This window comes from Pollachius pollachius (assembly GCF_949987615.1).
Source record: "Pollachius pollachius genome assembly, chromosome: 9".
Taxonomy (NCBI): domain Eukaryota; kingdom Metazoa; phylum Chordata; class Actinopteri; order Gadiformes; family Gadidae; genus Pollachius; species Pollachius pollachius.
Genome location: NC_136942.1, coordinates 21,997,409 through 22,012,514, shown reverse-complemented (window position 1 = coordinate 22,012,514; position 15,106 = coordinate 21,997,409). Strand labels below are relative to the sequence as shown.

At 43.7% G+C, this 15,106-nt stretch overlaps 2 protein-coding genes across 7 annotated transcripts in view; both read left to right on the top strand.

The window, feature by feature from the left end:
- LOC307080885 (anoctamin-9) overlaps window positions 1-4,956 on the top strand; it is a 14,234-nt gene extending 9,278 nt beyond the window's left edge. For all 5 annotated transcript variants that reach the window (XM_079743845.1, XM_079743844.1, XM_079743846.1 and 2 more), the window contains 7 exons: window positions 1,428-1,624; window positions 2,016-2,168; window positions 2,848-2,995; window positions 3,100-3,222; window positions 3,620-3,713; window positions 3,879-3,991; window positions 4,173-4,956. In XM_079743845.1, the coding sequence (XP_079599971.1) occupies window positions 1,428-1,624; window positions 2,016-2,168; window positions 2,848-2,995; window positions 3,100-3,222; window positions 3,620-3,713; window positions 3,879-3,991; window positions 4,173-4,206 (862 nt within the window). In that variant the 3' untranslated portion in view covers window positions 4,207-4,956. The remainder of the gene's footprint in view (window positions 1-1,427; window positions 1,625-2,015; window positions 2,169-2,847; window positions 2,996-3,099; window positions 3,223-3,619; window positions 3,714-3,878; window positions 3,992-4,172) is intronic.
- Window positions 4,957-7,948: 2,992 nt separating this feature from the next.
- Window positions 7,949-15,035, top strand: sigirr (single immunoglobulin and toll-interleukin 1 receptor (TIR) domain). Of its 2 annotated transcripts, none has more exons than XM_079743065.1 (10): window positions 7,949-8,126; window positions 9,308-9,619; window positions 10,145-10,358; window positions 10,461-10,588; window positions 10,785-10,925; window positions 11,307-11,447; window positions 11,780-11,882; window positions 12,690-12,840; window positions 13,655-13,838; window positions 14,651-15,035. In XM_079743065.1, exons 1-10 carry the CDS (start codon window positions 8,078-8,080, stop codon window positions 14,815-14,817), a joined length of 1,590 nt encoding a protein of 529 aa, XP_079599191.1. In that variant the 5' UTR covers window positions 7,949-8,077; the 3' UTR covers window positions 14,818-15,035. The 2 variants fall into 2 exon arrangements, with proteins under 2 accessions (XP_079599191.1, XP_079599190.1); XM_079743064.1 differs by having other exon boundaries at window positions 11,307-11,495.
- The last annotated feature ends 71 nt before the right edge of the window (window positions 15,036-15,106 follow it).

The window sequence follows — 15,106 nt, the reverse complement described above, 5'->3', positions numbered from 1 at the left end:
GACTGGAGAGAGAGGAGGAACAGAGAGGAGACACAGTAGAACGTAGAGAGAGAGAACAGTGAGAGACAGTGAGCAGATGCCACCTACTTCAGACAATTCGGAACAGTTCCTACAGTTTTTCTACGCTTTTTCTATCTATATAGACATATTACATCAAAATGTTCAGCTTCTTCTCCTGTCAGTCACATTTAAATAGTTGGTCAATAGCCATGATCCCTCCTCACACACATTGCCAAAGGTTCAAAGTTCCACTCTAGTTTCAGTTTGTAATTTCACATTTATACTACGGGTTGTGTAGCCTGGTCCTACCAGACTCTCGTACTTCATTTCATTTGTACATAGAGTCTGGACCTACTCAATTGACAAACATTAACTCACTTGAAGGCAGGTATCTGTTGAAGTTTAAAACTATTGGATCTGCCCAGTGCCACTCTGGATCTGCCATAACCAATTGCTAACGTTTGGCCGGGAATCACGTTGCGCGCAGGCTGTAAACAAACCAAACACTGTGCGTGAAGATGTCCGTCAACGAGTGCTGACTTTAACGTCATTGATCTCAGCCACTCCCTCTCTGTGTATACTACATTCTAGTTCAGGGGACTTCTATTGGGCTTCTCCAGACAAATGAGTGAAGGTGGTGATGTTGAAGCGTTTCTTTGTAAGGTAAGGCTGATGATGACACATGGCCTGGTGTTCTGTGTTGCCATGCAGGAGGTCTCTCCCTGAGTATGTGTGGAGATGGCTGGTCTAACCTGTTACACACTGATTACTCAATGTGCAACAGTTGTGCAGCCTCACCCAGCCCCAGAGTCCAATCAGACGGAGTCTCAACTTGCAATAAACCCTATCACACAAACCATGCAGCTCTTACCAACATGCAGCTTGCTAATGGCAGCCAAGAACAATCGTTACCATGGCAACAGGCACAAACAAGCTGTAGCCACAAAATTTATGCTCAGACAAATGTTTTGGTTGCCAGCACATCACCAATAAGTACAGAAAATAGGACATAAATATAGGAGCATGGCCAACTGTTTATTTGATTTCATGATCCATAAAAATTCCTCATATAATCAAATGTTTTCTTTCTCCTCTTTTAACAAAGCCCTAAAGGTCCTCTCCTCCTTGCATTCCTCTAGGAGAATTCCTCGACAATGTTGGTTGAATCCATCTTTCAAGCACTCTCGCTTGCAAGAGAATCATTGTCAATACTGATAATCACCAGTCTGTAGAGTCTGTCCTGGGACAATGTGCTTCCCAGATAGTATTTGATTATTTTCGGTTGTTTCTCATATTTGTCGTTTCTCATTTAGCCACTTTTGCCATATATACATCTGTGCATACAAACATATGTACATACACATACATTGCATAAACATGCATATAAATATACACGTTGGACCCAAAGTTTTCTCTGCCTGTCTCAGATTGTTTCATCGCTGGTGGAAGAGGAAGAGGACCCAGAAGCTTCAGAGGAGGTGCGGCCACTGCTTCAAGAAGGATGACTCTGAGGGCGTCAGCGGAGCCGAGCTGTGTGAGAACTGCAAGCTCAGGGACTGGGTCGGCAACTACCAGCTCAACGACGTCAACTCCTTCAGCCTGTTCAATGAGTTCCTGGAGATGGGTGTGTGTTGTACACAAATTCACACTCTACTGCACACTATACTCACTCACACACTCACTCACTCACTCACTCACTCACTCACTCACTCACTCACTCACTCACTCACTCACACACAGCCTAATAACTTATTGTTGTAAATGTCAAGTTTATTTTGACATTTTCATTTGTATATTTTATCCCTAGTTATATTTTATTCCAAGTAATATTTAGATACTTTTTTAGAATTTCATTCTTGTTATTATTGCTATGCGTCAATTGTATGGTCATTTTTTTGATCATTTATGATCTACATGCATCATAACTATGCCTTTACCATTGCCATAACTGACTATTAATAACAATTGACCAAAGCCGTTTGGTGTCTGATGTGTTTTCATGGTCTTACCCCTAGTCATCCAATTCAGCTTCACCACAATATTCGTGGCAGCGTTCCCCCTCGCTCCGCTGCTGGCCCTCATCAACAACATCATCGAAATACGCCTGGACGCAATCAAGATGGTCACTCTGGAACGCAGGATAGTGCCTAAGAAAACCAACGACATTGGTAAGATTCTCTGGTGAATATCGCTGTGTTCTGTGAGGTGGAGAAAATAAACTATTTTCTTACAATGTTTCCTGGGTCACAATGCTTACGTTCGATATTGCTGGGGTAATACTAACTTCTGATGTTGCTGGAGTAAAAATACTTAATTACAATTCGGCTGGGGTAACAATACTAAGTTATTATGTTTCTGTGGTTACAATACTTATATGTTTCTGTGGTTACAATGTTGCTGGGGTATAGTTAAAATGTTGCAGGGATAACAATGCTTACTTAAAATGTTACTGGGGTAGCAATACGTACAATGTTACTGACATAACAATGCTTAGGATGTTATTGGGGTTACAATACTTTCAATATTCCTTGGGCAATACTTACTAACAATGCCTCTGGGGTAACAATACTTACTTACAATGTTACAGGTGTAACAATACTTACATACAATAGAACAATACGATTGGGCTTGTGAAGCAGCACTTATTTAGGATGTTACTTGGCTTACAATACAATATGATGTTACTGGGATAAAAATAATTCCTTATAATTATACTAGGGGGAAAATACGTGTGATGCATGTTACTGGGGTACAATACTTAGCAATACTTAGTAAGCACGGTTCCAGGGTAACAATACTTAGTAACCATGGTACCGGGGTTTGGATGCTTCTGCGTGTTCCTATCAGGGATCTGGACGGAGGTCCTGGAGGCCATCGGCGTCATGGCGGTCATCGCCAATGGCCTGGTGATCGGTGTGTCATCAGACTTCATCCCCCGGATCGTGTACCTCTACCGCTACGGACCCTGCGCCAACGGCACCGCCGCCGACAGCCAGTGAGAGACCGCTTCTTCCAGCGCTGCTAGCTCTGTGTGCAGCAGTATTCACCCAGGGTGTAGATGATGTACATGTGGTTTATTTTGGTTCCCTGTGCGTCCAGCTGCATGGCGGGCTACATCAACAACACGCTGTCCATCGCCCACATGGCCGACCCGGACATACGCAACGAGTTCCTGCCGGAGCAGATGATCACCCCCAGCGGGCTGAACTTTTCCTCCTGCAGGTCGGTCCTCCCTACTGGATGCTTTACTGAGTGATTAGATGTTTGTATCTCTGCATCCTGAGGCCAACAGATATGGCACTGGCACATCAGCTGTGAATACTGTTTCAGTCTCCAACGTTAACCACAAAAAACACAGCCGAGAGGACAGCCATTGATGTAATGTGTACAAGATTTGTTTTCTCCATTCCTAAGAATAGGACCAGTGTTTTAAATGGTCCAACTCAGTTATTACAGTTATTTTTGTTCCCCCATGAACCTATGAACCCTGAATGGGAAGCTGTGTTGGTGTTAAAGGAGCTGGACAGCTGATGTGTGTTACCATGCCAGCTCTGATGTCGTTCCTAATGAGCTGCTGGCGTGTTGTCTTCTATGGAGAGTTGATGTGTTTTCTCCCCAGCTACAAAGACTACCGGAGCGACGGAGACTACAGCTTCACCCCCCAGTTCTGGCTGATCTTAGCTGTACGTTTTGCCTTCGTCATCCTTTTTGAGGTGGGCCAAAAACAAGAAATGCAACCCAGACTTTACCTCGCAATAGAGCAAGCGTGAACTGTTGTCTAAAATGTTTTACCTCTCCATAACAATTTTAGGAGGATGAGGATTTGGATGATGAGGTTAATATTTTCTTGCTTTTTTGTTTGTTTTCTGTGCTTACAGCACGTTGTGGTCATATTTAAATTTGTGACAGCCTGGTGTGTCCCGAGCGCACCCATGCAGGTGAAGAACATCCGACTCTTTGACAAGTTCAACCAACTGAAGCAGGAAAACAGGTGAGCTGCCAACAGACTCAGGGGGAGGGTCGGGATGCAAATCTCTCATTTCAATGCATGCAAATACCACAACAGTAGATATTTGAACCATCTTGTATAACATTTGCGTGTCTTTTATAACCATGGACATCATGAGGGTTAGCAATATACGTTTTCAATAACAATCAATTGTTGTTTCTAGTTTATTTTTAGAGAAAGAAGCGTCAAAAGAATGAAGACAAATGAATGGCCAAATACAATTTGAAGTTGAACCAAACACCAGTAGCTGCCTCTGACGCAGTTAAGCACTTCCTTTGGAAATATGTTTGCTATCTTAACTTGATGACTGTGAGGGACTCATGTGAACACATCCAATGTGTTGACAATGTGTGACTACGTTGAGTTTCTCATTTGAAGATGGGTCCTGCACCGCCTCTTGTCAGCCACAAGGTGTCGTCAAAGCCTAACGCCTAACCTTTACGCGGAAATGAAGGAGAAACAAAATGTGTTGGACAAAGCCTTTTATACCGATGTTATTTAATACAAGCATGATGTAGAGAGTTGTTTTTTATTGACGTTGCACTCCGACTTAAGATAAAAGTCATGATTGAAATGAAGCACTGCAGCTTTTACGAACGACAAGACACAGTGATACAGTGAAACTCACTTAAGGAGCCTCGACTGGGCCATATGGATCCACATAGGAGCGAAACCATGTGTTGACTGATCTCATGTAATGATATCCTTTCCATTGCAGAACTGTATTATTTCATATCTTGAAATACTGAAATTAAAATTATCTTGGGAACCACTTTATTCTTCATATTGGCATTATGATTAAACTTATTATAATAATAATTATTGTTATTATTTGCCTAGCATTAATGCTTTGTTTGTGTACGTGTTTTCTGTAATTGTGACTTCGAATAAATTAACATAATCATGTTGTGATGCTGTTATGGTCAGCATACATTAGCCTTTATTTAACTGCCTTTTGTAAATCGGAGACAGTCTTCTGTTTTTGCTATTTTTTGATTGTTAATAATAATAAAATTAAAAACGATGTTGACTTCTGGATATATGCATCTGCCGTCCATGTATGTATAGAGTTAAGGTGAAGCAGAACAGCATCCTTTAGTTTACATGTATGTATTGAGTTCAGTAGAAGAACAGCATCATATAGTTTACATTGAGTTCAGTAGCAGAACAGCATCCTTTAGCTCACATGTAGGCAAGGCAAGGCAACTTTATTGATATAGCACTTTTCATACACAAGGCAGACTCAAAGTGCTTCACATATAAACATTGTCATACAATAAAATAAAATAATAGATTAGAAGTAAAAGAAAACATATGCAAAGAAATGAATTAAATAGAAAGTGTATTTAAGATCAGATCAACAGTCTCTCTGGTACCCACGTCAGGACTCCAACCCGACCTAAAGGAATTTGGTACCCACGTCGAGACTCCAGCCCGACCTAAAGAAACTTGGTCTTTTCTCTGGGACTCCAACCCGGATTCTAGTACTCTATTCTAGGACTCTAACCCAGATTCTAGGACTCTTACCCAGACACACATCGGGACTCTAACCACGAACCAAAGGCCTTATTCTGGGACTTCAACCCAGACAGACGTCGGGACTCTAACCCAGACAGAACTCAGGCCTTTCTCTGGGACTCCAACCCGACCTAAAGGAACTTGGTCCTTTCTCTGGGACTCCAACCCGACCTAAAGGAACTTGGTCCTTTCTCTGGGACTCCAACCCGACCTAAAGAAACTTGGTCCTTTCTCTGGGACTCCAACCCAGATTCTAGGACTCTAACCCAGAAAGAACTTGGGTCTCAAACCCTTATCCTTTCTCTCTGGTATCAGATCATGTATCTTTCTGGTAAAAATAGAAAATAAAGGGAAAGTTAAAAAGGCATTTTAGTAATAAAATTGAAAATAAAGGCAAAGTTAAAAAAGCTTTTTAGAAAGTGCAATGTATTTAAGATTTAGCAGAAAGCTAAAGCAAACATAAAAGTCTTCAGTCTTGTTTTAAAGGTCCTCATTGTTGGGGCAAGTCTTAAATCCTCAGGGAGTTTATTCCAGCTATTTGTTGCATACTCCTCCATCCTGCTTTCCCATGTTTCGTGTTTAATCTGGGGATAATTAACAGATTGGTCTCAGAAGATCTTAGTGATCTAGAAGGCTTATGTAGTGGAAGCATATCAGTTAAATATGTTGGGCCTAAACCATGTAGGGATTTATAGGTTAGCAACATGATTTTAAAATCAATTCTCTTACCTACAGGAAGCCAATGTAACGATTTAAGAATTGGTGTAATATGTTCTAAACAAGAACATATTACACCACAAATATGTTCTGTAATATGTTCTATATTCTGAACAAGCTGAAGCTTCCTTAGAGTTTGTTTTGGGAGACCTGAAAGGAGACCATTGCAGTAATCAAGCTTACTAGTGATAAAGGCATGCACAAGTTTTTGTAAGTCTTCAGTGGACATGAGCCCTCTAAGTCTTGCTATATTTTTAAGGTGATAATATACAGATTTTGTAACTGATTTGATGTGACTGTCGAAATGTAAATCAGAATCCATGATAACCCCTAAATTTCTGGCTTTGATTGAGATTTTCAGGGACAGAGAGTGAGGGGTTGGGTTACTTTAAGCCTTTCCGTTTTAGTAACAAAATACAATTATCTCTGTTTTGTCCTCATTTAGTTGAAAGAAATTCCAGCACATCCAGTCTTTCACTTGCTCAATGCACTGGCACAGCAGATCTATGGGCCGATAGTCATTTGGTGATAGCAATACATAGATTTGCGTGTCATCAGCATAGCAATGATGGTCAATATTGTTATTTTGCATGATTTGCCCTAGTGGGAGCATGTACATGTTGAATAAAGAGGGTCCTAAGATCGAACCTTGTGGGACTCCACATGTCACGTTGGTTGATTCTGATACAAAGTAGCCAATGGAAACAAAGTAGTTCCTATTTTGTAGGTAGGACCTGAACCAATTTTAAGACTGTGCCTGAAAGCCCCACCCAGTTTTCTAACATGTCCAAAAGTATTGTATGGTCTACAGTGTTGAATGCAGCACTGAGGTCTAGTAGCATTAGTATTGAGGCTTTGCCAGAGTCTGTGTTAAGACGGATGCCGTTTACAACTTTAATAAGGGTGGTCTCAGTGCTGTGCAGGGGTCGAAATCCTGATTGGAAGGTGTCATAGCAACCAGTTGATGCCAGGAGGTGATTAAGTTGCTGTAGGACAACTTTCTCAATGATTTTACTTATGAAGGGTTGATTTGATATTGGTCTGTAGTTGTTAATAATAGAGGCATCTAGGCTCTGCTTTTTAAAAAGGGTTTAATAACTGCAGTCTTCAAGGCTTTTGGGAAATTGCCTGACTGGAGAGAGTTGTTAACTATCTGCAATATGTCTATTGCTAGGCAGTCGAAAACATTCTTAAAGAGGTTGGTAGGTAAAGTATCAAGGCAACAGGTGGATGGCTTTAGTTGTGTCATAGTTTCCAGAAGAGTTTTAGAGTCTATAACATTAAAGCATGCCATCCTTGCCACGTTACTTTTGCCTGAACAGGGTGGTAGTCCAACATTTTTGTTTAAAGTGGAGATATTGATGGAGCGTCTGATGCCTTTAATTTTATCGGTATAGAAAGCTGCAAACTCATTGCATTTCTGCATGGAATGGAGATCAGGTGGAATTTGTGTTGGGGGGTTGGTCAGTCTGTCAACAGTTGCAAATAGGGTTTTTGCATTATTAGTATTGGTTTTAATGATATTATATGTATTGAGTTCAGTAGAAGCAGAACAGCATCCTTTATTTACATTTAGTTCAGTGTACAAGCAAAACAGCATCCTTACGTTTACATGTATGCATTGAGTTCAAGCAGAACAGCATCCTTTAGTTTCTGTTTGGTTTCTCTGGGTGTCACGTGACCCCCCTCGCTGCCAACCAACAGGTGAGCAGCAGCAGGTGTCCTCTTTCCGTACAACTCTACTGAGGATATCATAATGTAATATTTTAAACTTACCCACAACACTCCTTACCGCAGAACACAGGATACCAAAGTACTCTGAAGGAGGGAATAATGGTCATCTTGTTGGCATGCACTTGCTTCCTCTTCGCACTTGTTGACGGTAAGTAGAATTAACATCTTGCCCCAAGCCTCCCATTACCGATTACAATGCGGTAGCCTATCTCTAAAAGGGCTTTTTTTGTAATGACGTTTGATCTGTTATTTGTTCCAGTGAAAAACAAAGTTCAGATGGGCAGGCTGCCGGGGATTGGGAATAGGCTATCAATAGTTAGTAATATAACAATATTAAACACAGCATAGCTTTTATGCTTTGGAAGAGTATACGAATAATGGAGGACCATTGGAGGGCTTTTAATAAAGTCCCAATATATGGGTTATGCATGTGTCCAGTGCGTGTGTGTCAAGCACCCAGCAGGCTATCATGCTGTGTCAGTGTGTCCCATAAGGGCGCTTGGTAACGCGGCTAGGTGGACTTTGCTCCCGGACGTGTCGTCTGCGGTTCCAGAGCGTTAGTTATCGAGACACAACTTACCTGGCAAGAAACCACAGATTGTGCAAGTTATCTAGGTTTGGCTTGATCAGGCGCTCATTCCTGTATAACTGGTTCGTTTCTAGGCCACAGTTCTCGTTAAATAATGGACCATGCTCTGAAGGATATTTACCTATTTCGATAAGGAGTCAACAACCTCAACAATGAACATATTATGCAATAATATGTGAATATAGTGTGTGTGTTTGTGAATGTGTGTGACTGTGTGTGTGTGTGTGTGTGTGTGTGTGTGTGTGTGTGTGTGTGTGTGTGCGTGTGCGTGTGCCTGTTGGAATTGCTGAATGAATTTATGTGGTCTCGATATGGACCACCTGATACCGTGTCTTAACATTTTTTATTAATTAAAGCTTAATTGTTTTGTCTCTGTCCCTGTGTGAATTTATAGGCTGGCCATGTTGCGAATAGAGAGATTTTCAAGCTGAATGACCCAAAAAACGAATTTCCCTCTGACTCTTAGAATCTATTTGCAGCCTCATGGAAAAAGTCAACAGTCAGAGTTGACCTTCACACAGCATTAGGTTTACTGCCTTTCCCCTGAAACCACAAACCACACACAACAGACCCGTATTGACTGTGTACCAAATTGTTTAGGGATTAAGGATTTTCAAGGATAAAAGTTAAGGTTACAAGTCTGTGATAAGGAGTCAATAAGCCCACGTTTGAAGGAAAGTAGTGTTTGCTCTGCCACATGTTTCATTCAAACTAATGGACCTTCTCTCCGTGTTCCTCAGCGTGTGTGAACAGTGAACACTTTGAGGAGCGTGTGGTCTACGTGGGAGAAGGGACTGGATACCGTCTGAAATGCCCTCTGGCTGCCTGGTTGGGGGTCCGGATCCCGGACACCCAGCCAGGCGGCCAGCAGGGGGCCGTGACCTGGCTCAGAGACTGCCACGAGCTGCCGCCCCCTTCTCCCCCCGGCCGCTCGGACCCCGGCCCCGGGCTCTTCCTGGAGTTCCCCACCTTGGGCCTTGAGGACCAGGGGAACTACACCTGCCTGCTACCTGACAGCCTCATCTCCTTTACCGTGCACCTCCTAGTCAAGGGTGAGTTCAAACAGAGACGCAGTCGTTGTTGCTATTGTCAACCGCAGCCTAGGTCATTACCATGGTGGTCCAAGCATGTTGGGTAGGACTGGGTAATGCAATATCATTGTTTATTGTCTTTGAATGGTATTGTATCGTCAAATGGAGATACCTACCTATCCTTATATCATGTTTTAAAGTCTAAATTCATTTAAATTTGAAGTTGTACCATTAAAATAATCAAAATATAAGATTTGATATGTCAGAGGTAGAAACCTTTTAGTCTCCTTTTTTAAATTCCATAAACTTCAATTCAATTCATTTCAATTCAATTGATGTTTATCGACATGGTAAAGGACCCTTCCTACAGCTTTTAGGCTAGTAGTGCAGGCCTCCCTCAGTGAGCTGCCCTCCACCTGGGGGAAGGCATTTGGTTTCTACATGCCTTCCCACCGCCGGGCCTGTTATCAGCCGGCCAGGCTGCTGATGAAGGCCCTGATTGTCTGCCCTCCGCTGGTCCCAGTAAGGATTGTGTCGATCCCACAGAGGCCCAGTGTTCCAGCGCCCCGGAGTTCATGCCGGGTGGGGGGTTGACCCCCCTGTGGGGACGCCTGGGGTCCACTGTGCGGCTGAACTGCACCGCGCTGGTTCCCTGGGATCCGGTTGAGGAGCCCCCCTGTGCCCCACCCACCCTGCAGTGGAGCAAAGATGGCCGCCTTCTCACCAACCGTACGGAGCACCCTCGGAATACTTCTTTATGGTGCGTACAGACTCGTGTAATCTACACGACGTTGCATCTTGAAGTTCACCTGGGACAGGCCATGGTGTTGAGATGAATTCGTTGTTGTTTCGTTTTCTTCAGGTCTCCTAGTATTGGTCATGTGACACTAAGCAGTCTCCTGGAGATCTCTCTGCAGGAGCAGGAGGACTTTGGGCTGTACCTCTGCATTGTGAGAAACACATCAGACTCATTTCAAGTGCAGAACGCAGGTAGGCCAAGGAAGCCAAGTATAGCCCTAGTATATTCATTTGATAAATTTGGTAAATGTAAGGTTCCAATTTATTATTAAAAAGGATAATGAGGAATAATTGTGTTTCAAGAGTTGCCAAGATCGCTACAATAATTATATAGTCATATCTTAATTAATGTGATGAATGTGATGTATCCTCTATCTCTGTGCACTAGACCGCCCTAGCCACACCGCTGCTGTCATCGCCACAGTGGTTTTACTCCTGCTCCTCTCTGTGGCGGTGTTGGTCTACTCCAAACATCACCTGAACATCAAACTGTGGTACAGGAACATTTACGGAGACTATGAACTAAACGGTGAGACTTCAAGTTTGTTAGTTCTTGTTTGTTGTCGTTTGGGGGTTGACAGAAGCTCAGGAGGTAGACTGGGTTGACTGGTAACCAGAAGGTTGCTAGTTCGATCCCATGCTCTTCCTAGCTAAGTCTCGAGGTGTCCCTGAGCAAGATGCCTCACCCTGACTGCTCCTGACAAGCTAGCTGTCGCCCTGCGTGGCTGACTCCGCCGTCGGTGTGTGAATATGTGAATGAATGGTTGTCTGGAACTTTGGATAAAAACATCAACAAAATCCCGTAAATGTAAATGTATGGTATAGCATCACGTTGCCCCCCCGTGTATGAATGATGTTTAAAATGTCCATGATAATTGATGGCTGCTTTTGATGTTTTGTTTTGTTTTAGATGGTAAATTGTACGACGCATACGTCTCCTATGTGAATAACGAGTACGACAGAAAGTTTGCAAATTTTATCCTGAAACCAAACCTGGCGAAACAAGGACACAAGCTGCACCTGAATGAGAACGACATCCTCCCTGGAGCAGGTGACTCCTCTCCTACTGTAGCGTGTAAACCTCTCCTCCCTGGAGCAGGTGACTGCTGCTCTACTTACCGTCGCTGTAATTCGAGATCACGTGTCCCCACTCCGTCTCCTTTACTACTTCCCTCAATTACTTTCTCATTTAAAGTTTAAGTTGACAACTTGTGTTCATATAAACTCGTGTAATGGATTTGTGTGTATTTTAAGGCTATTTTTTAGCTGTGCCAGAGCAATGAGTAAAATGAATCACCAATCGTTATCTGTTGTAAACATAATGGATCATATTCTTATTCTTATACCATTAAGTCTGGTATTTCTGTGTCAATGCGCCCCCAGAGCCGTCTGCAGAGCTGCTGATGAACGTGAGCCGGTCCCGGCGGCTGGTGGTGGTCCTGTCCCATGCCTACCTGGAGCAGGACTGGTGCACCAGCAACTTCAGGTCCGCAGAACCTTATCACACCGCAGCGATGTCCCACGCACCAGGAAGGGAAAAACTAAAGCTGCACAGGGTTTAACTTTACATTTACATTTAGTGGATTTTGCTGAGGCTTTTTTCCAAAGTGACTCACACACACCGACGGCGTAGTCGACCACGCAGGGCGACAGCTAGCTCGTTAGGAGCAGTAAGGGTGACGCGTCTTGCTCAGGGACACCTCAACACTTGGGGATCGAACCGGGGAGCCGTGGATCGAACTAGCATCCTTTCGGTTACTAGTCAACCCGCTCTACCTCCTGAGTAGCTCTCCTGAGGGCTGCAATGTAGCATTGCATACCATATATGTAAATAGGAAGGATACTGGGACTGAGCGATATCTTACCACTTGTGGGGAGTATTGTGTCTGTCCAAAAGGTGCAGAGGTTCCCAACGTTTCAGAGTCGAACGTTGAGGCATTAACCATCCCAAACACATGTTCAAAGGCAATTTTAGTATTACACAGATTCAGGCCTTATTTTTCAATGTTTATAGGGAGATTACTTGCATCAGGTGGAATATTGAATCAACAAGAATGCAAATCAAATCATGATATGTATTTATCCCACAAAATGTCCCTACTAGCCTAGCATACCCCCTGATGTGCTTTGAGGCTATGCTAGGTGAGCAGATTGAGCTAGCTGAGCGAAAACTAGGTGAGCAGCGGGAGCAATGTCAGCGATGCTAGGTGAGCAGGGAAATTCTGTGGGCGGGGGAGCCAGGGGGCCACGGTGTAGCGTAGCTTCTGTGCTGATGCTGAGCGGCTGTCTCCAGGCAGGGCCTGCTGCACCTGCTGGAGCTCTCCCCCAAGCCCATCTTCATCACGCTGGAGGGGCAGATGAAGAGGGCCCGGGCGGAGGTGAGGGAGGAGCTGAGGGAGCAGCAGCATCGCCTCACCCTGCTCACCTGGAAACACAACTCTGTGGTGAGAGGCCAGCACACACCCCTGGATTAGTACAGCCTGCAGACACACACACAAAGTATACATAGAGACATACATACTAATCCACACACACACACACACACACACACACACACACACACACACACACACACACACACACACACACACACACACACACACACACACACACACACACACACACACACACACTAAAGCCTGACAGTGAACTTGTCTTTGCATTACGGTCATCCCTTTGACACATAGCCAATCAGCCAAACGCATAACCTATATTACATGCTTTCCTAATTGTTTTGACGTGCTTCCTATTGACTTCCCTCGCAAGCTCATTAAATAAGCTGAATACCAATATCTCAACATCAATAATCCCATGTCACCCTGTCTGTAACGTTGTAGAGGTCACCTGTAGTTTGTCTGTAACGTGGTAGAGGTCACCTGTAGTTTGTCTGTAACGTGGTAGAGGTCACCTGTAGTTTGTAACATGGTAGAGGTTACCTGTAGTTTGTCTGTGACATAGTAGAGGTCACCTGTAGTTTGTCTGTGACGTGGTAGGGGTCACCTGTAGTTTGTCTGTGACGTGGTAGGGGTCACCTGTAGTTTGTCTTTGATGTGGTAGAGGTCACCTGTAGTTTGTCTTTGACGTGGTAGAGGTCACCTGTAGTTTGTCTTTAACGTGGTAGGGGTCACCTGTAGTTTGTATTTGACGTGGTAGTGGTTACCTGTAGTTTGTCTTTAATGTGGTAGAGGTCACCTGTAGTTTGTCTTTGACGTGGTAGTGGTCACCTGTAGCTGAAGCTCTGTTGACTTGTGTGAGCAGAGCCTGTCGTCGGTGTTCTGGAAGGAGCTGGTCCTGGCCTTGCCTCGCCGGGTGGACTTCCACTGTGAGTCCGCCAGAGACCCCCAGACCATGCTGCAGGAGGACAAAGACCCCATGCTGACCCTGGACCCAGACTACCTGGACTGGCGGTCAGAGACGGACCCTGCTGGAGACCTCGGCACGGGTATGGCCAAGCCCTGACACCTATTTATATAATCCTGTATATTTAAGCAATATCACATGAGAGGGAGCAATGTTGTCGCTCTATGTCAGCGCTGCTGTGATTCGGCCGTAGGCAATCACAGCAGCTGTTGTATAAATATGTATGAATCAGAACCACTGTTATATTATATATATTGATATACATCTCTAGAGTATACATATATATAACAACCACAAGGGTGGGAAAAGGGTCAGCCACCTCTGTTTGGGTAGAATCCGTTATCCGTAGTCAATCCCATTCACTTTCCATCTATCTCTCTCTCTCTCTCTCGTCGGCCGTACAGCACTTCCAGACGATCACACAGATCCTGTCTGTTCTTCTCTAGCCCTTCAAGATCACACAGCCCCTGTCAGTAGTATGATAGCCCTTTTAACCCCAAGCACCCCTGCTTAATGATCCTCAGGCTTGCATCGTTAAAGGGAGGAAGTCCATGTAAGGCTTTGGGGTGGAGCCAGCAGGTTGCCAGATATACCACTCCCCTCACTCCTCCCTGCTGTCTGCCACACAATATCTATATATCTATAGTATATTTATATATATATATATATATATATATATATATAGTGTACATATATCTATAGTGTATATATATCTCATCTATAGCTTTATTGTATATGTCTATATCTTTATATCTATATTGTATATATCTATATCTATAGTGTATATATCTCTATATCTTTAGTGTATATACCTATATCCCATCTATATCCAAAGTGTATATATATCTATATCTCCTGATGAGGTCCTCCCCCTGATGAGTGTGTGCCCTGCAGGGCGCCACCTGCCTGTGTACAGAGCCTCAGGAGTTCCCATGTTGGGAGCCTTTCCCACGGTGCCGGCGGAGCTCAAACACTCAGACATTGACGTGTCAGACTTGGGCTCCCGTAACTACGGCGCCCGCACAGACTTCTACTGCCTGGTAACCAAGGAGGACATGTGACGGTGCTTCTCCATCACGACTTGGACCCGGACCACACCTTACTCAAGCTCAGTGCCCATCACCTAATAGAGTAGTGGGCTGTTCCACAAATGCAACATTACATTCTTTTGTATTATTTCGTGGATTCAATTCACAGAATACCATTTTGTACAGTTTACCAAAGACGGTTTTATGTAGTTATTTAAATAGATTAGTAAACAATAAAAAGTATGAATGAGTCAGAGTTTATCATTTAGTTAGCAGATGGACCTTTTAGACACACCTGGAATTGTGATTCACTTGACAAGGT